General features: G+C 46.4%; 3 protein-coding genes across 3 annotated transcripts in view; all 3 read left to right on the top strand.

Annotated features, from left to right (window-relative positions):
- Positions 1-12274, top strand: part of mei1 (meiotic double-stranded break formation protein 1) — a 45777-nt gene extending 33503 nt beyond the window's left edge. Inside the window, exons 25-32 of the mRNA XM_076086684.1 lie at positions 416-597; positions 853-937; positions 2130-2314; positions 6094-6175; positions 6479-6585; positions 7784-7915; positions 11854-11981; positions 12193-12274. Of these exons, the coding sequence (XP_075942799.1) occupies positions 416-597; positions 853-937; positions 2130-2314; positions 6094-6175; positions 6479-6585; positions 7784-7915; positions 11854-11981; positions 12193-12274 (983 nt within the window). The remainder of the gene's footprint in view (positions 1-415; positions 598-852; positions 938-2129; positions 2315-6093; positions 6176-6478; positions 6586-7783; positions 7916-11853; positions 11982-12192) is intronic.
- A 519-nt stretch (positions 12275-12793) lies between these two features.
- Positions 12794-20599, top strand: ccdc134 (coiled-coil domain containing 134). Its single transcript, XM_076084220.1, has 7 exons — positions 12794-13063; positions 16220-16342; positions 16451-16572; positions 17390-17474; positions 17903-18084; positions 19255-19326; positions 19420-20599. Exons 2-7 carry the CDS (start codon positions 16243-16245, stop codon positions 19543-19545), a joined length of 687 nt encoding a protein of 228 aa, XP_075940335.1. The 5' UTR covers positions 12794-13063; positions 16220-16242; the 3' UTR covers positions 19546-20599.
- A 65-nt stretch (positions 20600-20664) lies between these two features.
- On the top strand, positions 20665-23927 carry LOC142942042 (uncharacterized). Its single transcript, XM_076084208.1, has 2 exons — positions 20665-20825; positions 21314-23927. Exon 2 carries the CDS (start codon positions 21346-21348, stop codon positions 23263-23265), a length of 1920 nt encoding a protein of 639 aa, XP_075940323.1. The 5' UTR covers positions 20665-20825; positions 21314-21345; the 3' UTR covers positions 23266-23927.
- Positions 23928-24279: the final 352 nt, after the last annotated feature.

The raw sequence follows: 24279 nt of genomic DNA, 5'->3' as shown, positions 1-24279 counted from the left end.
TGCCCAAAGCGTTGCTTTACTGCTTCCTACCGTCGCCGTCTGCTTCTTCATCACTCGTGGTGAGTTTACAGATGTAAGTCGCATCAGCCTCAGGCGAGATGTTCCAAAAGACTTGTTCACCATGAACACGATGTGAAAGTGAGTGAGCACTCAAGTGTGTGTGTGTGTGTGTGTGTGTGTGTGTGTGTGTGTGTGTGTGTGTGTGTGCGATTGTGCCTGAATGTGTTTTCAATGTGACAAGTTTCTCAATTTGTAATGTTTCACAGAAAAGTGTGCGTGTGTGGTTGCCTGCAACATGTCACCATGCAGTCATCCAGACCAACTGTTATACTCTCTCTCTCTTTCACACACACACACACACGTGCAAGTGCAAATCCCATCAAAGTGTGATGACACAGCGCTTTGTCCTCCCCAGCTGTCTCCGTGCTGCTCTCCAACAGTGGACTGATGGACCAGCTGCAGACGGTCTCCTCCTCCTCCTCCTCCTCCTCTACTCCATCCCTCTCTCCATCAGCCTGTCCTCCTTCAGCCCTGCTGTGCTGCAGCCATCTCCTCCTGTCCTCCCTCATTACCTTGCAGCGCGTTCACTCTGCTCAGGTACACACTCTGCAGCTCAGCTCTGCTCTTATCACAACTTCCATGGAGAAGTTAACACACAGATGTGAACACCGAATACAAAACACTTAATGTGATCTGCACATATCACAGTTGGGACAAAACAATGCACTTTCTTCTCTGCTCTCTGCTGGCACTGCAGAGTTAATACATTCTAACATGCAAATGATGTGTTTTAATTTGTTATTCTTCTCTCTCTCTCTTGTTCTTTCTCCCTCTTTTCCTCCATTATTTAAGGTCCAAAAGAGCATCAGCTGGAGTCTGGACACAGCTGTGCAGCGACTCCTTTTTCAGAAAAGAAACACGGACAATCTCTTGCTGGGTAACAGACTCTGAATGTTATTTGATGATTATTTTTAAAAGACTTGACAGCAGGTACCAAAACAGTTCATCGGCAATGCCAGTGCGATGCTTAAAGCGAGTGTGTGTAACCTGAGAGCACTGACGGGATTTGTGCTCGGTTCCCCGTTTTCTCTTTTCCCCCCATTTTGTTTTGGTCCTCCCAGTTTTCTCTTAATCTCTTCTCAGCTTCATCCTTTCTGAGTTGTTGTGCTGCTCACTTTTACACTGTCCAGTGCCATTACAGACACTAAAGACGCCTCGGTATATGTCAGTAGAGTTAGGCTCAGATTTGGAGGTTTTCATCCCTGAGCGACTGTCCGTATACTGTGAGAGCTTCAGAGTAGAAAAATGAGGTTCACCTCCAATTGGTTTCCACGTACTCCTCCACCGCAGGTAAAGTGTCTGTTTGTTAACGCTTTATCCTCAGCATGAATTTCACACACTAATTATATTAAGTGGCCCACATCTCGCTGCAGCACTCGGAGACAGATCATCCCTGCTGCTCCTGTGTCTGTCAGCTGGATAAGTGGTCTGTCAGGGTTGCTGTGATGTATCGGCCCCCCCCCCTCTCTCTCTCTCTCTCTCTCTTCCTTTCTCCCTCTCTTCACTCACTCAGCCTCCAACCATCCCTCCCTCTCTCCCTCTATCTCTGTGCTCTGTCTCTTCTCCCTCTCTTCTGCTGCCACTAATTGAGTCCTCCCTGCGAGAGCTCTAAACTCAGTGTACATGGCGCGAGTGCAATTCAGATGGCTGGCAGCTCTCAGTCGGGAGCCCTCTGTGTTTTAGCAATCACTCTGGCCTTGTCTCTCTCTTTATCTCAATCGCTACACTGGTCCGTCAGTCTCTCTGACCTTCTTCCAACCCTGTATGTCACTGCCTCACACGCTCCCTCTCTCTCTGTCACGTATCGGTTCAAAAGAAATGGCCTTCAATGCCTTTCGACTGTTAACTCTGCCTCTCGTTTTATTCCCTCTGCGTCTTGCTTTTAACATCTTTTTTCTCGCTCGCTCCTTTCGGTTCTACCGTGAACCTGTTTCTCTCGTGGCCTCTTTTCTCATCTTCCTCTTGCTCTCCTGTGTGTTTAGGCATTTCATCTCCTCCCTCTCCGTTTTCCAGCCATTTACCAGTCCTCCTTTCTTCCCATATATCTCTCTCTCACTCTCTCTTTCCAGTCAGCTACCTGAGGTTGCTACAAGCTCTCCTCGATGCTGACCTGGCGTCAGCAGTGGTGCGTCTGACGACGGGTCCCGGCCTGGTGGGGCCCAGACCTCTGGGGGTCGAAGATGGTGCTCTGTACCCGCTCGGCTCCAGAGGAGCCCAGTGCCTCTCGACTGCTCTCAGTGGACTCCTTTTGCAGGTTGAACTACTTTAGACTTTAACGACTTAAATGTGCTTGGGGGTATTGATTTTTGTGTTGGTGTGTGTGTTTGTGTGCGAGAAAAGGAAACTGAGAAAGAGATTTAGGGCAAAATGGGTTATTGGAGACAGGAGAGACTCTCCATTAAAGGGGATATATCTACTTTTTTGTGATTTTTCTCTCATTTGTATACTGTTATAATTTTGGATTAGCATGTTAAATATCGTCAAAGTTACAAACTTAAAGTGATGCATGAACAAATGCTCACTGCAAGACAAAAGACCAAAATTCAGCACGCATTTTGCAGTAATGGAAGAAGTACTCCCATCTTTTACCGAAGTCAAAGTGAAAAAGTAAAAGTATTGATACAGTGTAGAAATACTCTGTTACAAATAAAGATCCTTCAAGTATTAGCATCAATATAAACTTTAAGTACATAAAGAAAAGAAATACCAAAAAATAAAAGTATTCATTCTGCAGAACGGCCTGTTTCATATCATTTTAAATTATGTTATTATTATTATTATATTGTAAAATTAATGTAGTGGAGTAAAAGGTACAATATTGTCTTCCAAAATGTAGTGAGGTATAAAGTAGCATAACATAAATGGAGCGAAAGGAAACAGAAATATGAACCTGAGAATGAACAGGATATGAACCCTGACAGCTAAGTTATAGTACATACAGCTACACACTCAAACACATGTCGGTACAGATAGCTCAGTTTCTGCTGTTGAATCATCTTAAGGGCAATATGGATTTTTCATTAAGAGACGCATTTGAGTCTGCTCTAGGGATGCCATCGCAACATTTCATTTCTCATATTTCTCGTTGGCGGAGGCAGCAAGAGCGGAGAACACCGACGGGAAACTCAGTGTGGTAATAATGCACGGTGCAGTGCGACCAGATGTGTTGTTTTTCACTGCGTTCACTTAAATTCCATAAAATGTTCTTTGTCCTGTTCGAGCATTAACGTAATGGTGGCTTGATGGACAGAGGTACAGAATGAAGAATGTAGAGTTATTCTAATGAGGTGCTGACCCGCAGGTAGACATCGGGGAGCAGAGCTACACACTCATGACTCTAATGCTGTCTGGATAACATTATGTAGAGAGATGTTGATTTAACGAATTATAAACAATCAGTGTGCAAATCTGTCCTCGTACAGATATTCATAACAGCAGTGGGGCTTAGACGCTGATATGCCGATGCCGACCGCCTCTCGCTTTACTGTCATTCCTCCTTTCATTCTGCAGCAGAGATAACATCGAGGTAGTCTGTGAGATCTTAACAGCGTAACATTGAACCTGCTCACCACAAACAAGCTCGTGCAGAAGATGAGATTCCCATTGATTTAGTGGTTAGCATAATGGAATGGCACACATCTCCAGAGCAATCCCTCAAAGTTATTACATGTAGCCGCTGTATTGACTCTGGTTGTTTATGAGAGGCTGACTGGTGTCTCGCCAGCAGTCGTTTGACAATAAACAGTTGAAGCGCTACTTCTCCTGTGTGGCAGCCGGCTCAGCAAGAACCGAAATAGTCCAAAATATCAGTCATCCGGTGCACAGGATAAGGCAGCAGGCAGAGCCTTTTATCAGAGCTGTGCACAGAACGAGAACACATGTTGATACTTGACACGCGGAGCTTAGATACCACAGTTGTCTCAACCTGGTAATTCCTAATGATCAAAGCTCCAGCATCACAAGACACCGAGGCACTATACTGCACATAAAGATGAAGCACTCGAAGGCTCTATCACACGCTCTAGTGTATTGACCGCTACCTTTACGGGCGTCGCTTAACGGCCGAGTCTCAACAGTCGCACAATAAAGGATGCACTGTTCCTGTATTACTGGATCCAACAGATTGGGAATCAATGAATCACGAGGCTTGCAGGACGTGTGAGCAGCTCCGGTACCGATGGTGCTGATGCATTTTTTACTGTGTCCATAGAACGGCAGGAAGATGCATCTTGGACAAAGCTCACTTCTGACACGCATTCTGCATGAAATGGACACGAGAGTTAAAAAACATCAACATTGAGACGGTGTTGATGGTTTGACTGTTGGTGCTTTCACAAAATAATTACAAGACGAGATATTTGATGAAACCACCTAACCCTGATCATCGATAATGTCAGAGTGAGTAAATGCAAATAATAGAACAGCTAGAACAGTCTGGTAAGTTAGAAAGTTACATCACTTTACTGTAAAACCAGGAAAGAACTACACTTATTCCATATTACGATATCTAAAATCTAAGACGATATCTATTCTAATATCACGATATCAATCATCGATATCTTGCTCAGCCTTAGATTCAAGACGCGCTGGACTAAAGAGCTTTCTTGGTCACATACATTTCTTCTCCCATTGACTTAATCTTTAGGAATATAATTTTGTGTTGGAGATGAAGTATTCCTACACACACTGATGTCTAAAACTGTCATAATGTATGTGTTTAGAGCTCTATCCTAGCAGTGCTGGTCATTTTGACTGACGAGGATGAGCAGCTTGAAAAAGGTTGTAAGTGGAGGCTGTAAATTTACACCAGTGTTCAGTAATTTAGAGTTTAGATTGACAGGTTTGACTCAACAGATAATCATCAAGATAGCTGTGATCTAGAGCTAAATGATTTGTTTTGCCACAGTATCGCAGTGGCGGGTCATTAAAACACAAATGTGTTAAAACCATCGGCGCGGGCGGTGAGAGGTCATCAAAGCGATGTCTGAACCGGAGGAGAGGTGTCCCGAGTTGTGGAGGGAGGCGGTGTGGAAGCCTGCCATCTATCCCAATGTGTAATCAAATAACCTGCAAACGGCTCCCGCTAATGAAGTGTAACACCGCTGGGCTCATTCTGACACTCATTTGCATGCAAACTGCAACCGTGTTGTTGAAACTCGGCTCCTCCGGTGCACCGGCCAACACTGCACCATATGGTTATAATAATGACTTAATAAATTAGTAACAATGCAGATACCAGCTCTAAAGTTAATTAGCAAGGCTTCGATCACGACGAGCAAACAAAGACGCCAACGTGCACACTTACAAGAAGACATATTTATATTTGCGAGTGTGACAATCTTCAGATGGGATGGATGAAATATGGTAGCTGAGGGGTAATTATGTGTTATGCATTTATTTTCCTATCCAGTGCCTGTGTTGCAGCCTGCCAGCCTCTGGTTCCACACCAGTGGCGTTTCTTCTCTGTGTAAAAGACTTTAGTGGTGAACGGAGCTTCCGCTCTACGGTTCAGTGCTCTGTAGTCTGCTGTTCGACTGCTGATAGGGAGTAACACCTCCCTCCTCCCCTCCTCTCCTCCTCCCCTCCTCTGTTTCCTCTTGATGCTCTGGTTTGGCAGCAGTAGGAAACACTGCGGCTCCTCTCCTCTACTGTCTCTCTCCTCTACTACCTTCACCTCCTTCGCTCTCTCATCCCCTCCTTTCCTCTCCTGTCTCCTCTCCGCCGTCGTCTATATATCCGCCTTGGCCTACTTCAGTATTTTTGGACACTACACGGTGCTCACTGTGGGAGAGACATGCATTATTAAAGCCTCACTCGGTCGCTCTCTCCGGTGTTCCCTTGCTCTCCCTTCTGTTTCTGGGTGCAACTCGTAACAGCACGCGTGTTTGTGTCCATTGTGTCTACATAACATTCCTCCAACGATCTGACATTTGTGAGCTGGAAGATGTTCTTTCCTTCTCCTCTTTTTTTTTTTATTGTGTACTCTGCTCCTCTCTCATGTTTCCACCTACCAGCCTCTCCTTCTCTCCTCAGAAGCACGAGCTGTTGCTGAGAGCCTCAGTCAACTGTCTGAGCTCCCTGCTGGGCTTCCTCCAGAGGAAGAGTCCCACTGCAGGTACCAGACAGGGAGACAGTGAGGGAGAGAGGGAGTGTGGGTAATCTGTGCATGTGCGCGTGTGGGAGAGAGATGAAAGCTGATGTGTATGTGTGCTAGTATTCTCAGGTATTATTCTATCTCATGTTATCTCTGTCTTCAGCACTGTAGCATGCACGTTTCTTTTGTTTTTTACACGCCTGCTGTATGTCATCAACCATAAACCATTTTCATTAAATGTACCAACGAATTAGATCTGAGTTCGACATTCCTAACTTGTCACTTTCTCTCCCCCCCCCCCTGGGTGTGTTTCCTGCGTGTTAGAGAAGTACGTGGCGTGTCAGCCGTGGAGTCGATTCCTCGTCTACTGCCTGCTCAACTCAGGAGAGAGCTCCCGTCTGCACCCTGCCACTCTCAGCCTTATCACTATAGTGAGAGGCTTTACACACACACACACACACACACACACAACTCAAATCAAGTATAATTTATTGGGCATGGTTCTGAGCAGTAATACATATTTGATATTAATATCATAAAAAGTTAATGAAGGTAATGAAAACATAAAAGTGGTCGGGTGTTTGGATCGCATGAGTAGTGAGAGTGAATATAGTACAGTGTTATGGAGGCTGACACTGTGCAACACATGGAAATTGAAGAGATATTACCATATTTTGTGTTGTGAACTGAGGCTCTGAACATTTTTTATTTATCCAGTAAAATCAGGGGAGGAACTTTCGGTCAGCTGTAACCCGTCACATCCAAATGAGCAGCAATCATTTCTGGGAGAATACATCGTCCAACAACAAGTAGTTTTCGGGACATGCTTATTTGAGAAACAAATATTTGAGGATTGATGTCGGGTCTCTGCACCTTTCACACATATTTGCGTCTTTAAAAAATGATAGCAGATTTCAATTTTGCTAAACCCCGCCCCTCACTGCAACTCCATCAAGCTACCATGGAGCCCACACTGTCACTAACTGTGACTGTATCCCTGAATGCATATTATCACATTTTCAAAAAAAAATGTAAGAAGCTTTTTCAGAGTGAAGCAGACAGAAGGGTCTACAATATGTGGATTTATCCAGGATGTCAAACTGAGTCCGCAGAGAAAACAGGTTAAAAGGGTTACGATAGCAGCTGGAGCTACAGAGCACCACATCACCAGTTTACCTACAGTAGCTAGCGTAGCATAGACGTGCTGACGCTATCGAATGATGTACTAAAATACACAGGTTGTTTTATGTGGAAACATAACATAACTTACATATCCTTCCAAAATCTCCAGGTAACGAGTATCGCTGTAGCACATTTAACCACGACGAGCTCCAAATCCCCCCAAAAAATCTCCAATGCTGCGCTATGATTGGCCAGTCTGCATTCAAGGGCGGGACTTAACGAATGGTCAATTGAACCCTACATAGTCCACAATATCCCATCACTTCAAAAGAAAAACATGTTCATTGTCACCTTGATTCTTTATGCTCTCCTCTTTATTTCTACGCTCCTCTTCTACTGTTTTACTTTCCTCACTCCCCTCACTGCAGTCCTCCCATGTACAGTATGTTAACGACTACATATCTGCACGATCGTGCACTCTTGACGTGGTGCTCGTGTCCTCTGCAGCTCCTGCAGCACGGCAGTACTTCAGTGCTGTGGGAGCCTGACCTGCTGCAGGTGATGGAGGCGGTGGAGAGGAGGGGGCGGGAGGTGCTCGGTGAGGAAGCGGCTCAGGCCCTGAGGCTGCTCCTCTCACAGGTACACACACACACACGCATGCTGACACACACACACACACGCAGAACAAGTGATGGACACACTCACAGCGATAGACTTTTATCGTCCCGTTACGCATAAATATCTACATTCTTTGAATAAATGAATTAGAAAATAAATCAAGTTCAAACTAAGCTCCGTAACAGTCGGGTTCACGCTGGTTTATAATACTTTGTGTTTTTCTGGTCCTGCTGTTCTTCACAGCGAATAAATGTTTAATTTTATGCAAATAAATTACCAGAATTTTTTCACAGAAGGACTGCAATAAGAAAGTGCCAATTTACAGCAGTAGCCTCAGTGTGGGACTTTATCATACTTCAGTCACACAGCAGGGGGGGGGGGGGGGCTGTAGTTTAACGTTGCAATTGCAAAGACCGGTGCAAAGTGTAAGGTCAGAGGTCACCATAGGGGGTGTGGCTCAGTAGCGCTCTAGGCCTTTTGTCTGGCCTGTAGTCTGGAGCTGATGCCTCCTCAAAAACCAAAACTATGTCGCCTGACATGGAAACATCTCACACGCACATTCTGGCACTTTGCTCTCTCCACACCCCTCTTCCAACCATCATCAAAGGTGCATAATTCCCAAAATGAGAGCATTAATACAGCTACTTGCTCTGTAAAGATAAAGCTGAGCAGAGAAGGACGTCACTGTGTGTTGTAACCCGGGCTTCTCTCAGCTTTGTTTACGTAGCCGGTCCGATCGCACCTGCATGCTGGTGCCTATGATTGCCTGTGTGCGTGTGGCCCACTGGCTCGCTAAAATCGCTGATAACGTAATAGCCGATCCCCACAAGTGTTAACACCGTTAGCTCTCTCAGCACTGATATCGTGGTTTGCTCGGTTAGCGCTGTTCTCTTCATGCCGAGAGGCCACAGATCTGCTCTGATTTTGGAATCTAGCTCTTTTAATGGTCACCCTGATGTACACAAAGCAAAGAGCAGGTGCACATCGTATTTTATAATCACTGCCCCCTGATACTGTCGTGCTCTTGGGATGCCATACACCGGGGGAGAAGTACTCGCACAAGAAAACATTTGCTTTAATCTTGGATATTTCACTCTGGGGCCTGTGATCATTGATTAATAATTTACACAAGAAATACAAAATAGAATAAATCAGCACTCCTAGTAGCTAACTAAAGGTTCAAGAAAAACAAAACAAACAAGCTTTCCTGAATAATCTGTGTCATTGTAATAGACTTATATATTAGCCTTAGCTTGCGTCTTGGTGTACATTCTTTCTCTCTTTCATTATATTGTGATTATTCCAGACTCAGCCCTCGGCACTTTAAGGCGAGCAATAGAGGCTGAGTATGGCCAAGACCTACAGTGGACCCAAACGGCTGGTTAGCTGTGAGGCGTTCAAGGAATAAATGCATAACTGCAGTCTCACTCAGTAGACGTTTTGTTGCTGCGGGTCATTTGTTTGAAGATGACACAGTCTGGTGTTGGATGTAAACACGACCACCCACAGATGTTAAAGAGGTTGTGTCAGTCTAAAGGCCTCTACTGGTTGGTGAATTATTAATTAAAACCGTTTTTTATAGGTTAATCTGCACTATTCTGTATATCCATCAAAGGTTAACTTTGATTTTACAAAAAGGGCAAACAGAGAATATGTATAAATCATTTTGTCCCTCAGTTGGGTTGCTGCTCTGCTCAGTCGTGATCGCAGCATTAACTAGTGATCAGCATCACTCGTTCAGATTGTCCCCCGGAAGAAACACGGTGCTGTGTGAGCCGGCTTCAGAATTCTCCGAGAAGATCTCGTTTCCGCATGGATTGAACACGGTGAACTATGTCCTCGTCGTTACCCTTGTTAGCTTTGCGGCGGGTGCACAGAGCCCATACTGGGTTTTGCTTCGAGACGTTCTGAAACACGGAAGGAGCAGCAGATTGCCTCGCTCCAATTTGGCATCGCATGCTAGGACCTGAAGCACATTTAGCATTCTGAAAGTAGCTCAGAGTCAGAGGAGTGACAGAATGATGGCACGAACCGCAGCTCCCAGTGCAGCGAGCGCCAGGCAATCATAAACTGTGTGAGTGTGTGTGTGTGTGTGTGTACGACATCGATGCAGTTTAGGGGAGGCAGGGTTCAATGTGGCAGACTTCTCTTAACGGTCGCTAGACAGTATGAGTTTACTCCCCTAACGTCTCCTCTGCTGCTCCAATCTGTCAAACCATTGAACTCTGTCCATGAGCTCTGTTGAAAAGTCTGTGGACTTCAGCCTCAGTCCACGAGGAAGCTCTCTGTGCACATCTGGCAGTGATCTGGTGTCGTGTCACTGTCTCGCTTCCTCCCGATGAGTTGTGACATGACTGTCAACTGAGAGTGTGTGTGTGTGTGTGTGTGTGTGTCACGGAGGCATGTACGCACACACGATATGATACAAGCAAGCATGTGTGTGCATGCATGCGTCATTTGCTTTTGCAGCTTGAGCCCATGGCCATTTCTCTAACTATGTCTCTGTATCATCCAGTGGTGATGGGTTGCGCCGCATGCTAAGTCAGCTTGTCAGATAGGAGCTGGTCTTAGGGGAGAGTCCCTTTTCATAAATTCTAGCGCTTGCAGACTATTAATAACGTCCCTCAGACCGGAGGGCCTCTGTTACGCTCTTTCTATCTCTTTCATTCTCTGGTACACAGCCTGACCTTTCACTCGCTCGCCTTCTCTGTTTCTCCTCCTTATTCCTTTGCCCCCGCCTCTCTTCTTCTTTTTTTGCTCTCCAAAATTGTTCTCACCCCACCAACTCCTCTCCATTCACCTCTATTTCCCCTTTTGCTCTTTTCAGTTACCAAAACAAGTTTTTATTTTTCCTTCACCTTCGCCTGTTCCTCAAAATATCATCCTCTCGAGTCGCTTGCTGGGAAGCGAGAAATAACGGCTTTAACTTTCAGTGCAGCATCTCTTCTCTCTCTCTCTCTGGAAACTTCTTAAAGTTACAGATTTTGTTCTCATTCTCCAGTAATGCAGAGAATGATGATGATGACGAAGATGGTGATAGTTTGGTGACAATATAACGGATGTTGTTGCTTTAATAACAATACTCAGGCTCCTGTAGCTCACAACAATATTCTGTTAATACGGTTATAATTCTGCTGTATTTCCTGTGACAACTGACGCTAATAGTTTTGTTTTGGTAGTAGAAGCTTTCTGTCATGCTTACTTATTTAGCACTCGGCAAATCCTGTGTGTGTGTGTGTGTGTGTGTGTGTGTGTGTGTGTGTGTGTGTGTGTGTGTGTGTGTGTGTGTGTGTGTGTGTGTGTGTGTGTGTGTGTGTGTGAGAGAGTCTCCCTCTGAAGAATTTGCCTTTTGTCAGCCTTGCCGATGTATTTCGTTTTTTAAAGGTGCAGTATACGGGGTTCAGTGCATTGATATAGTGGAAAGCAACAGTTTGCTATGTGAAGATATAGTGGAGTATGCTTTGACAGAGCCGCTCTCGCCGCGGTGCTTTTAGTGCACGTCCGTGCATGAGGGCGTGTCCCACTCTGCTCTCATACGCTGGTTACAGCTGATAACTGCGTCCTGAACCACTGTGTCATTGCAGAGTACCCACCCTCCGGTTCCCCCTCAGGTAAACACTGTTAGCTCCATCAGCACTTTTTGCTGTAGTTTACAGCCAAAGCTGTCGCCATGTTGAGAGCGGTTGAGAAAATCGAAATGCTCCCAATCTTGTATATCAGCCACGCAGGATAAAAAGGACTTTTTCCTCTGATTCAGACGTTCAACTATCTTTCCCTACTTTCTCCCTCCTCACTGCCGATTAACCTTTTAGCTTTTAGTCCCAATATTGGCATTATGTCCCATGCTCTTTCTTTTCATTTCTCCCTTCTTCCTCTCTGTTCCTTCCTCGTAATGTGGCTCGTCTCCCCCTCTCCCTGTCATTTAAAGTAAAATCCTCCCTCTTCTTCCGCTCACTCAGATCCAGAGCATCGTGCTGCAGCCGCCGCTCACAGAGGAGCAGAAGCAGAGCGCGAGGGCTGCGATGGAGTCGCCCTGCCTGCAGACGCCAAGCGAGAGCTGCAGCCCCAGTCCGCCCGGCAACGTCCTGTATCCCTTTATCTGAAGTGAAACACACGCATGAACACCTGTGAACACACACACACACACACATGATGACACGATGTCGCCCGCTCAAACATGCATCTGTATGTGTCTGACAAGCTGCAACACACTCGGCACTTATCGTAAACACAATACACACATTCAGGTGTCTTTTAGTTACTCCCTGCTTCCTAAGCTCCTTGACTGTTGTCCTCAGGCGTGTTGGAGACGTGTCCATCTGTCTGTCTGACTTCACAGTGAAAGCAGGCTCATGTTCCGGCACACCGACATTATTATAATGGCTGATATTGTTACGCCATCATGTTGCCAATTTCATTGTTCACGTATTGTTACACATACGTTCACTAGAGACCTAGTGTGTTTTCCCGTTCCGCTCTTAAAGCAGCACATCTGACACGTGTCTCAGTGAGATCATTCGCTGCATGTATTTTGAAAGTATTTGAAGTTATCCAAAGTTTGTTGTTCCGTGCAACGCCGTTACTGTGGCATCTTTATTCATTAAAGATCAAAAACCCATTTGTTTCTTTATTATAGGCCTACACCTGTAACTGTGATACTTTTCATATGATATAATACCATTACGCACACTATATACCAGTCTCTTTCACACTGCAAGTATCATCAAAAATGTCTCTCGCAATATGTCAGCACATCCTTAGCATCTCAGAGGAATCACCTACATGGAATGAAATAACACACGAGGGAAACGGAACGCACCCCACGCTCTGGTGGCGTCTCTCTCTAAATCCTCCGTGCGGAAACAACATCCTCCTCCTCCTCCTCCTCCTCCTCGGTTAGCGCCCGCTGGCTGTCATTCGTCCGAGGCGAGCCAGCCGGTGCGATCGTGTCGCTGGCGGAGTGGAGCAGCGAGAGCCGCATGTAAATGAACACCTCCGTGTTGCTGTCACCCGAGGAACCACAGGGGCACGTCGCCTGTCCCGTCCGTTTCATCCGCGAGCTGACCTTAAACGTCTCGTGTGGAGATACAAAAAAACAAGAAGGTTAACCAGCACTACTTCGGAGCAAACGCCGTTCGCCTAACCGCCGCCGTTTCTCACAACAACACGGTGAGTGATCCGCGAGTTTTCGTGGCTGTGTTGTGCAACGCTTGATCTTGTTTGATCACCTGAACCGGCCGCTGGCCGATGAATCCTTCGGGGCGCGCACAGCTGCGATGACGGGCGGAATCGATTGTGTCGAAGAGCGACTTCAAATACTTGTTCAATTCCCTAAAAGCGCTCCCCTCGAGGGAACCGCGTATACATAATTGTGATGTAGTATTGCGGAGTTGACGTAGATCACTAACAGATGGGGTCTTACGCCACAGCTTCATACTAAACGCGTTATTACTGGCTCTGAATTAAGTGAATTAACTCGTTATTGCTCGCGAAGGGTCGCGCGGCTGTAGGGAAGGCGGGTCAGGAAGGGGTTCGGGCAATCAACTAAGCAATCCGTAATTGATGGGCCACGTGACGGTCTTTATCCAGGCTCTGCCATCATCATCATCATCACTATTACACATGTCCGTGGCAGTGCCTCTACATGAATGATAACAGGGAGAGAGATGATGTGTCAGTCCTTGGACCTCAAACCTCCCACAGCAGGCTGGCAGCCTGAGGGGGATCTGGATCCACTGCTGATGCACATCCAGCTGTCTGATGAGCATCTTGCTCGCTCCATCCTCTCAGAAGTCTCTTCCTCCTCGAGGGCTACGTTCGCCTCTTGAAGTTAAAGTCAGAGCTGGTTGCTTAACAGTTTGGACCGTTTCCTGCTTTTTATTGGAAGATCATTTTCAGATTTCTTTTTCTTCTTCTTGTCCTGCGGGACTAGAGAGAAAATTGCAGATATTGCACCGCATAGTAGAATATCTGATGTGTGTTTTCACGCCGCAGGGAGTTCCGAGTGGAGCTGTATATCTTCACGGGTGTGCAGTGGGATAAGACATGCGAGCCCACTTATCTGACGGAGCTGGAACCTGGGTCTCCCACACAGGAACTCTGCCACAGTGGGTTGTTGTTTGGCAGAGCAGGAAAAAAAAAAATCTACGTGGGCTTACACGCCTCCAGATCTCCCCGCGATGAACACACCTCACCCCGACCTGAGGGCCACATTGACGGACCAAGTCTGTACCAGACCCTCCCACCTTGTGGACGCTGGCCGTCAGCTGGAGGGAAATCCACCCAAAAGCACGCTTCTCGCAGAGCAGCTGTGTTGTTCGTCCTACAATATAATGTGTGTACGTGCTGCTGCACACCTCAAGCAGAAAAAGGTGTTGTTGCTGTTATGACAACAGGCAGAAATCATGTTATGTTCGTGTCGTTTCTCCACAAGCAGCCCAGCGTAAGAATCAAGGAGCGCTTGGTTTCTACATTAACGCGCATCACCGTGAGGTGTGATCTGACCTCAAAACGTGAGTGCTTTCCCGGGTGGTGACTCAGATTCACTCAAATGACCGTCTTGTATAATCAGTGTTGCCTGCTTGCAGTTAACGGATGCATTCAGACTCTCGTTCCTGTGCCGCTCATGCCACATTAGAGATGATTGATCCGCTCCTAATGTCCATCTTCCGCTGCTCCTTAAAAGTCTCAGCGCTTTGCCCAATTGCACGGAAAAACCGTCAGCCTTGTGTTGACTGCATTAAATTGTGCTGCTGGCGATAACCTTTTTTTTATTGTCAGAGCCACATGGCTGACTGCATGGAGGCTCACAGGACCATCAAATAACTGGACGCTGGGAGGGACTAAGGCGGCCTTTTTTTCTTGGCTGCTCTCTAGAAATATGGAGGCTTTCGAGCAGCACTTAAGGATATTTAGTGCTGCATTTCTCAGAAAAGCTGGGAAGCTACCCAAAAGATGTTCTCCGAACGCACAAATTGGCCTTAATCGAACGTTGTCCTCGCTCAGCTGTCTTCGGGAACACTTGTTTCTGCTGACTCTGTAAGAAAAAAACAAGTTCTCTTGCTGTTTGATTTTTAAATAAGAGACCCAGAGACCACCACTTCGAACCAAAGAAGTCGCACTGGCATCGGTAGAATCATATCTTGAGATCAGCTGTCAGATTAGTGTCTTTGGACTGTCGTCATGCTGCGTTCGGGATGTGCTGTGAAAGCAAAGCAGTCAGTGATACAGGAGGAGGTTGTAGTAGGATCCACATTATCAGCACTCTGTGGAGGGATGGTGTGTGTGTGTGTGTGTGTGTGTGTGTGTGTGTGTGTGTGTGTCCAGGAGCATATGCTTTTCCTCCTCCTGATTTAAGTGAGATTCACTCTCAATTAACATTCACACCCGAGCAAGCATCCTACCAGTCCTTCAGGCTCGAGAGTCGGCAGCCGCGCCGCTTGTAAAGATTAATTCTGTCGGTGCGAAATCAAGTCCCGGGCGCTCATTATCCTCCTGCACAGGCTCCATCTATCTCGCACTGTCTCTGCTATCTCTGAGTCTTTAGGTTTTACCGCCGTGTCTGAGCAGAGCTACGAGCGAAGAATTATATCTTGTAGCTTTTCATCAACATTGCGCGCCCCCTCCCCCCTCCGGTTCCTTCTGTTTTTCCTTCTAATGTTATCTTAAAAATATGGCCTTCATCAAATTTTCATTTGATGAGGCGCTATTTTTAGCTGTTGTATTTATCTTCTCCCCGACCTCTCAAATGTGTAAAAACAAAAAAGCCTCTGAGGGAAAGGAAGTTGCAACTGGATGACAAATGGTGTGTACGATCACGGCTTTGGATACAGAGACCGTGAGGGGGGGGGAGCAGAGAGAGAGTGTGTGTGATGCAGAGATTGTAAATGTTCCTCTTGGGGATTATGCTAGTGCCAGACATCAGATGTGTCTTCTTCTTCTTTTTTTTTTAAGCAGCATAAGGAGCTCGTCTTCACATGCCGGCTCCACTCTCGTGTTCCACATTGACCACTTATCCCCAGCATGTCTCCCTATCTGTCTCTCGTGTATTCCACAAGCATCACAAGAGAGACGGAGCCGTTCTAGCAGCTTCGGAAAATAAGGGAAAAAAGCGGCTTTGTGAATAAGAGAACTATTTTCAGATGAAAGTGAAGTCTCTGTATCAAAAGACAACGTGTTCAGTCAAAGAATTCTCTTCTTGAGTTCTACAGATGAATGAATTGAGATCACAATCTCTTAGTGTGTGTGTGCTCAGTGTTGAGATGTTCAACAACGCGATGTGCATCTCATGGCTTGTCTTCTTCATTTTCTTTTTTTCTTCTTCAGGAGAGAGAGCCTCTCTGCCGACCATGCGGAGTGTGTGTGCACTGGTCCTGGCGCTCGCCGCCGCCCTCGGCTCGGCGGACTCGGACACGCACAGAATGAGACACGACTCCAACCTGGACATCTGTATCCTTCTGCGTGTGTGTGTGTTTAATGTGACAGAGCATGCATGAGCATATATGTGAGTTACGCCCCATGTGGAGAGTGTTTGTCCTCCTGAGCTCCTCTTATCAGACAAGCGGCTGTTTGAGACCAAGAGGAAAGATCAACTGAGCGCGTTGAAGAACCTGGTGGAGCTGAACGACATCAACCAGCAGTACAAGATCATAGACATCATGCTTAAAGGACTCTTCAAGGTAGAGTGCGCGTGTGTGTGTGTGTGTGTGTGTGTGTGTGTGTGTGTGTGTGTGTGTGTGTGTGTGTGTGTGTGTGTGTGTGTGTGTGTGTGTGTGTGTGTGTGTGTGTGTGTGTGTGTGTGCGCGCATTCACGTAGTCTGTGGGCAGCAGCGAAACCAAGCGCAGACAAGGCCACGAGTAAAAACAAAATCGAAAAACCAACAGAGCAACAGTTACTTCAAAGAGCCCGGGCGTCTTGTGCTCTCGGCAGATTGAAGGACGAGGAGGTTCGCAGCGCGACAGAGAATCAAAAGCTCCACATCACATTCATCAGCATGTTTTCCTCGCATTCATTTGAATGTTAATTCGGCCTCTCGGAGCTCTGCTTTACAGCGCGCCTCATTCTCCCAGAGGACGGCTATCTGCGCGCCTCTCAAGGACAACTAGCGTAGTCGACCTTCAGTGGCTCCAAGACATTGTCAGCATTTCTGTACCGTGTGTGTGTGTGTGTGTGTGTGTGTGTGTGTGTGTGTGTGTGTGTGTGTGTGTGTGTGTGTGTGTGTGTGTGTGTGTGTGTGTGTGTGTGTGTGTGTGTGTGTGTGTGTGTGTGTGTGACTAATTCTCAGATTGCTGTTTGTGCACAGTTTGTGTTTTAACTCCTGATCTCAGCAGTAAAGGTGCTGTGTAAAATTTGATGGGAATACATTTTTCCTCTTAGTTCGTAACTACTTTTCCGCCTGATTTACAACAGCAATTTAAATCCCCGGCTCATAGTGTAAAGTAACTAAACCTGGCTATTAAACTGTTTTTTGTGGGTTTTTTTTTTTTATTCCTAAGGTGTTGGAGGACTCGAGACAAATCCTGGTTACGGCCAACATGCAGCCCGATGACCCGTTCCCAATGGACGATAAGATCAAAGACGGTCTGATTCACTTTCACACCTCAGCTGGTTCATTTATGTCTTTTGCTCTCGCTCTACTTACATAAGACACTTTTATTTAGCAGCCTCACCGTTTCTGTCTCCAACACCTCTGACTGGTTTGTCACCCGTTTCTCGTGTCACTCCGCCTTTCTTTCATCCTTCTCCCCCTTTGGTGCCAATAATATCATCTGTAACATCTCCCCCTCTTTCTCCAGCTTATTCACCGACACCACCTATTTGAGTGTGTTCCCTGAACTAGATCAGCCATCGCTTGAGCTGCTCTCTTCCCTTTTTGTTCTATTTAGCCGCATGCTCCGAGTGTTTTGGCAGCACACACACACACACACATACATTGCATCAAAACTGTTCCTCCCCCTGTCTTATTTCTTTCAATTGACCTGTTTCTCTCCTCTTCCTCACATCTGCAGCTTATTCCCACGTGGTGGAGAACACGGCGTTCTTTGGCGACGTGGCGCTGCGTTTCCCCCGTATCGTCCACCACTACTTCGACCGGAACACCGACTGGGACGGGCTGCTGCGCTGGGGCCTGAATTTCTGTAACCAGACGGGGGTTTTCACAGGAGGAGCCCACCAACACGTCCTCACCCTCGTAAGACTACATCGCCGACCCTGCTCTTGTTGTTTCTGACGGGCTGAGAACATCTGTGACATCACCGTTCTGCAGAGCTAAACAGAAAGAGAGTGCTGTTTAGACAACGCTGCTGAAAAATGCAAACTCCGACCACATTAAAGGAGCTAAAACAAGTCCCAATATGGAGGCTGATTCAGTTTAGTTTAGTTTTACAATTTGAGTCCTGAGCAAAATGCTGATAACGCTTCCTTGTTGTGAAGTCTAGATGCAGAACGCCATATAAGGGCATGATGAAACGAGCCAGTGAGAACATGGAAAACAGTTCAACGCTATATAGCACAGGGTGGGTTGGATGTGGAGCTTGCAGTGTAATCTGCAGTCATGTGGGTGCACGGCGCATCCTCGGTGTCGACTATCGCCGCTAAATGTGTCATTGGTCGTCAAATTTGTCCCCGATGGATTGCGGCTCTTTTGAGAACTCAAAAGAGCAAAGCAGATGAAATGGCATATCTCCGCGCGGGTTAATGAACTAAACTCTGGCAGGATTAATGTATGACTTTAGCCATGGGCCAAGAGGATTATATTGTGGATTAATTCTGAGGCTGGAGGCAGCAGTGAAAGCGCGCCTCAGTAACCCCGCTATTAGTTTAGTTCGCTTCTGATCCCCGACTCCAGGGGTACTCACCTCGCCATGGGGCCAGTTAATGAGCAAACAATTAATAATATTCATCAGATAAAATGTATATGGCGCTCCGGTTTCCTCCCATCACTAAAACATGTACGTATGGCTCTATTTCTTTTATAAACAAGCTCTTTTAGTCTATTTTAATGATTTTTTACTTGCATTAACAGTAGAACAGATTCCCGTTGTGTTTCAATTTATTTACAAATTACAAAATGGTCAGCGGCCACCTGGCAAACCTATCGCCGGTCACATTTGAGCATAACTGCCCCCCCCCCCCCTCTCTATTCCATGTAGCTCATAGCGTCTAAAGCTGACATGATGAAATGATCAGATAAGATATAGTACTCCGAAGAAATACCGATTTTAGTCTGCAGCTGCGTTTGAGCTGCAGAGTAAGCGATGTCACGGTGTCTCACTTTCATTCCTCATCTCTTTTGAATACATGATCACGTGAACCTCTCCTCCTCTTTTCCTCATTTGTCGACTCTGCTCATCTCTTCAAGATGTCGCAGGAGCTGGGAATAACGGAGAAATCCCCCGACTTCATAAACCCGTACCGCACGGAGAGAGACGACGTAAGTGTGACGCATGTTTTTCCACACCCTGCCCCTCCTTTTTAGAAAACAGAGCCTCACGTAGCCTCTCTAACCCCGACTCGTCCGCTTTAGGTGCTTCACACCGCCGAGGCGTTCCAGAAGATCCTGAGGGAGGAGGAGAAGAGGAGGAGGAAAGAGGAGAAGAGGAAAGAAATAAGGAAAGGCCCTCGCATCTCCCGCTCTCGCACCGAGCTATAGCGCTGCACCGCGGAGCGGAGGAGACGAGGAAGGAAGGACGGAGCACACGCACAGTCCACAAGAGGTGGCTTGACTTGTAGACTCCGGGGGCGACAGTGAAGGAAATAAAAGCTGTCATCACTTGTATAAAAAAAAGCCAGGTGCTCTGTTGAAAACAAGAGGAACCCTCGAGGTTACACAAATAAAAAAGTAAAGTGGTGTCAGTTTATGGCAACGGTGTGAATTGCTGTACATCCGCAGTGATTTATAATTGGAAAATGTAACGTTGTATAGAAGGTAAAGCAGCTCTGGAATAGGAGTTGATAAGGGAAGCTCATTTTTGATAATTTATGGAATATAATTCATTTCAGTATAATCTTTAAAAACAAACAACTACAAAACCCCCCACTGTACTGTGTCTGGTCTAGAGTTAACGTGTCTAAAACCTCATATGCTTCGTGTGTTTGCCAAATCTAAATTTGTCCTCGCCTCATTCCAGTTAGCCCGTTCCTGGTTCGGTTGAGCTTGAATTGATGGAATACGGTTTAGTTTTTGGTTCCTTCAACTGAGATGTGTGGGATATTGTTTGTAAGTTGGCAGATTTATGTTATTGCTGCTCAAAGGAGGACACATTTTATGTTTCGTTTGCCTGAAGGACGGTGTTCTTTAATTTGTTTCTCTTCATATCTTTTTGAATATCATTTTGTTCATTTGATCACCATCAAAGGGATCATCAGTGAATTAGTTTTTTCATATTTGGCTTATTTTAGTGACCTTTAGTTAATGAGAATTATTTTATCCTGTTGGAAATATCTGTCAGCCAGATTTACAGTATATGAGCTCTTTTTTTGTTTGTTGTCTTTTTCTGTTTATCGTTGCTGGAAATTAACATATTTTAATGGTTTAGATTTACGGAATTGAGATTGATGTAATTTTGAAATCGTATTAAGACTGTTATAAAACTATATGTATATTCAGAGAAAGAATATCATTGCTGCAGAATGAACAAGCCATTTTGTTATCAAATTTAATGAAATAAAATGACTGTACAAAAAAACAACCTATGTATTTCATATCACCAGCGTATGTGTGTGTGTGTCACAGCTAGTTGTACAGATCAGCCAACAGAGGGCGGGCCGTCACCAAACTGACTAAAGTCCAATGTTTATGTTTATGTTGAACAGCTGATCCCAACATGTAACTGCAGCTACACGAAGAGGAAAACTAAGTTCAAGCTCGAATGGAGAGAAGAAACGACCTCCGTTAGTAAAGCTGAGGAGTGTTTAATAACGCGGACTCTGGTAAGAGGACGTTTATCTCGTCATAGTTGCTGTTTTCGTCCTAAATTAGCAGCTAGCTCAGGCTAGCTTGTTATTGTGGAATTAGCTTTTGGCCGTGTGATATTCGTTTACGTTAGCTAGCTAGCGTTAGCTTGATAATACATAGCAGAGGCTACAGCGTTGCGTTTTGGATTAAACCTGATCTTTGCATTTGATTTCTGATTTTTGGTTTCAAGGTTTGTTATCATTTGGTAATATTTGATTTATAAACATAACTACGCACCTAGTGAGTAGCGCTAACGCTAGCTAGCTGTTAGCTAACCTATTCAGTTGAAACGTTTTGTTTCTGTCCAGAACCGTCCGTCCAAACACTGACTCTTCTAGTCCTTTTAACACGAAACAAGGCGTGTGTTGTCTCCATTAGCTCATGTTATTGCAGTGAGACTATCTAAAGTAAATATAGTCTCAGTAAGTGACAGACACTTTCTGTTGTGCTGTTTTCCCATCAGGGTGCAAGGAAGAGAAGAGGCAACCAGTTGATATGGAGGGTGAGAAGGAAGGAGAAGCCTCTGACACCAGATGGACTGAAGAACTCAGGCTGGTCCTCATTGGAAAGACCGGCTCTGGGAAGAGTGCGTCTGGAAACACCATCCTGGGCCGGAGGCAGTTCCTGTCACAGATCAGCGCCAGCTCTGTCACCCAGGTTTGCCAGCTTGGGAGCGCTGAGCTCGAAGAGGGAGAGGATGGCCAGACTGTCCCACAGAGGAGGATGAGGAGAGTCACGGTGGTTGACATGCCGGGGTTTGGGGACACTCACCTGAGCGAGGAGAAGATCCACGCAGAGTTAGCCAAATGTGTGTCTGTCTCTGCCCCTGGGCCCCACGCCTTCCTCCTGGTGGTGCCGGTAGGACGGTATACCGACAATGAGAACCAGGCGGTCTGCGAGTTGACCAAGATATTTGGGGAGGATGCACTCCGTCACCACACGGTGGTTCTTTTCACCAGAGGGGATGACCTGGAGGGCATAGGGATCGAGGATTACCTAGGGGAGACTGCACCTGCTGGGCTTAAGGCTTTGATTGACAGGTGTGGGGGCAGATACCATGTACTTAACAACAAAAACCCCAGTTACTCAGTGCAGGTTAAAGAACTCCTAAAGAAGGTGGACAAGATGGCGAAGCAGACTAGAGAAGGGTTTTATACCAACGCCATGTTTTTAGAAGCAGAGGCGGCGATCAGGGAGGAGCAGAGAAGGATGCTGAGGGAGCAAGGGCCAGCAGAGGAGGAAGAACTTGCGAAACGAAGAAAGTACGACTTGGAGTGTAGCAGAGCGGAGAGCACCGATGGAGGATCAGAAGGGGTCAGGAGGAGGGAGTTGGAGAGAAGAAAGGAGGAGGATTTTAGGGTGGAGAGGTGGTCAGAAGAGAGCAGAGGCAGCGCCTTCAGCTTCCTGAGAGACGGAGCTGAACGTTGCAGGGACCAGTTCAGAGGCAGCCGTAGGGCCGCGAGCAGGTCTGTCCATTCGTCCCCGAGTCACGTGAGGAGGGAGGCTGCGCTCTCTGCTAAGGTGCTGGAGAGAGTGAAGATCCTGGTGGCTGCTGGAGCCACGGGCATGGTGGTGGGGGCGGTGTTTGGGGCGGCTGCCCCTTTGGCAGCTGCGGCCGGGGCGTCTCTCATGGGGAACTCGGTGGGTTTTGCTGCGAGTCAGTTCGCCGGGATGTCTGTAGCGGGAGGCACAGGTGTGGGGAAAGCCGTGGGGGCCATAGTGGCGGCAGCCTCGGGGAAAACTGCAGTGGCTCTGGGGGCAGCGACGGGTGGACTTTTGGGGGGTTCCGTCGGAGCCATCGCCGGTGCTGAAGCCGCCAGTCCTGGGGAGGGTGCTCTGGAGGCCCTGGGGCAGGTTAGTGTCATAGGGGCCTCCGCAGTGGGGGTGGCCGCAGGTGTGGGAGGCACCATGGGAGCGGGGGCGGCTTTAAGCGCGGCCCTGGAGGGAGCAGCTTTCAGCACGGCAGCCCTCGGTGGTGCTGAAACTGCATCAGCAGGAGTAGCCAATGCCTCCGTAGCTCAGAGCAGTTTAGCCTCATTAGCGGGGCAGCAGGCAGTGGCCGCCGTAGGAGGTGTAGCTGCAGGTACTGGGACTCCTCAGTGTGCTGCAGCCTTAGCTCAGGAGATGGCTGCGAACATCCCGCTGGCTGCTGGGTCTCCCGGTGTCCTGTGTGGCCTAACAGGGCCCAGTGCGGCATCGGCGGCCAGCAGGGTGGCGTCAGATCCCTGGGGCACCGTGGCCGTATCGACACGCATCCTGACCGCGGTGGCTGAGATAGGCAAGGCTGCAGCAGGCATGGCCTTGGCCGGTGGCCTGGTGGTGAAGGTGGTAAAGAAAAGAATACGATGTGGCACAGGAACGACGGAAGCCAGTTTCACAGAGAAGAAGTCGTATGAGATCTACTGGAACAAATGAAAAGATGCAATTACAAAAGATAACAGAGCAGGAATTGTAATTGCAGAAACTCGGTTGGAGCAGTTTGAGGCTGGTGAATAGGTTCAGTGACATTTGCAATGCTGCGTGGGCTGACTAATAAAGACTTGGTCAATTTTTATGCGGTTGTTATTCATCTCACAGCTGGTTGGTTTTCAACACGACCTCATGTCTTCAAACACATAATAAAAACAAAGAGACAATTATGTGGAAACTGGGCCGCTGAAAATGTCGGTCGCAGAGTTCAGCAGTGTGAGCTCAGTGGAATGAGCGATATTGATTTCATGAAGGTTTACAATTTGACTTTTTAAAAATCTTTTGCCCTTCGTGAAGAAGAGCCACTGAGCATGAAGACAATGTGCTTGTGTAATTAAGCTTACTCATCACAGTAATGGGGGCTGTAAATGAACAAAAGTGTCTGAAGTGTTTTATTTATACCCTGAAGTGTTTGCACTGGCAGATGACAGTGGGTGGTTGTGTTTGCAGTGTTTCACATCCTGTAATATGTTACCAGATGAGAGTTATGCAGTTAAGTATTAACACTAGTTTTGAACAACCTGATTTCAACTTACACTGTAAATGTATCAACAGCTTAGTGTTGACTTTGTTGCAGTGAAATAAACAAGAATTCTTCTTACAGTGAATGCTTTGTACTCATTTCATGTCAGCTGTGTCACTTGATTTTATTATAAAAGGACCACGAGAACATGTTTATTTTAAATCCACTATACCTTAGAACTGATGGTTGAATTACGTGCACACATTAATAATTCAGCTATATTTGTATTATTTTTTTACATCTTTTTTAACAGCTAATATACATTTATTTTCACTTTAAGTAAAACTTAAAACACCTAACCTGAAGCATACTTTTTGTATGCATGAAAGTGGTGAAAATCAATAACTCTTTGAATGGACAGTAAGTGAACTTGTAAATAATGTTATAAAGTTTTAGCATTTTTATTAAACACAACATTCAATCTGCAATTAAGGAAA

The sequence above is a fragment of the Anarhichas minor genome, unplaced genomic scaffold (assembly GCF_050575085.1).
Source record: "Anarhichas minor isolate MPS153535 unplaced genomic scaffold, ASM5057508v1 ptg000007l, whole genome shotgun sequence".
Lineage (NCBI taxonomy): Eukaryota > Metazoa > Chordata > Actinopteri > Perciformes > Anarhichadidae > Anarhichas > Anarhichas minor.
The sequence above is the reverse complement of the archived record's forward strand: the minus strand, read 5'-3'. Positions and strand labels throughout refer to the sequence as shown.

What these genes read in the sequence shown, in the direction of transcription:
- LOC142942042 (XM_076084208.1), top strand. Translation starts at nt 21,346, where the DNA reads ATGGAGGGTGAGAAGGAAGGAGAAGCCTCTGACACCAGATGGACTGAA.
- ccdc134 (XM_076084220.1), top strand. Translation starts at nt 16,243, where the DNA reads ATGCGGAGTGTGTGTGCACTGGTCCTGGCGCTCGCCGCCGCCCTCGGC. An exon ending in TGCTTAAAGGACTCTTCAAG is followed by an intron (nt 16,573 to 17,389) that starts GTAGAGTGCGCG and finishes TTTATTCCTAAG; the next exon opens with GTGTTGGAGGACTCGAGACA. An exon ending in GGACGATAAGATCAAAGACG is followed by an intron (nt 17,475 to 17,902) that starts GTCTGATTCACT and finishes TCACATCTGCAG; the next exon opens with CTTATTCCCACGTGGTGGAG.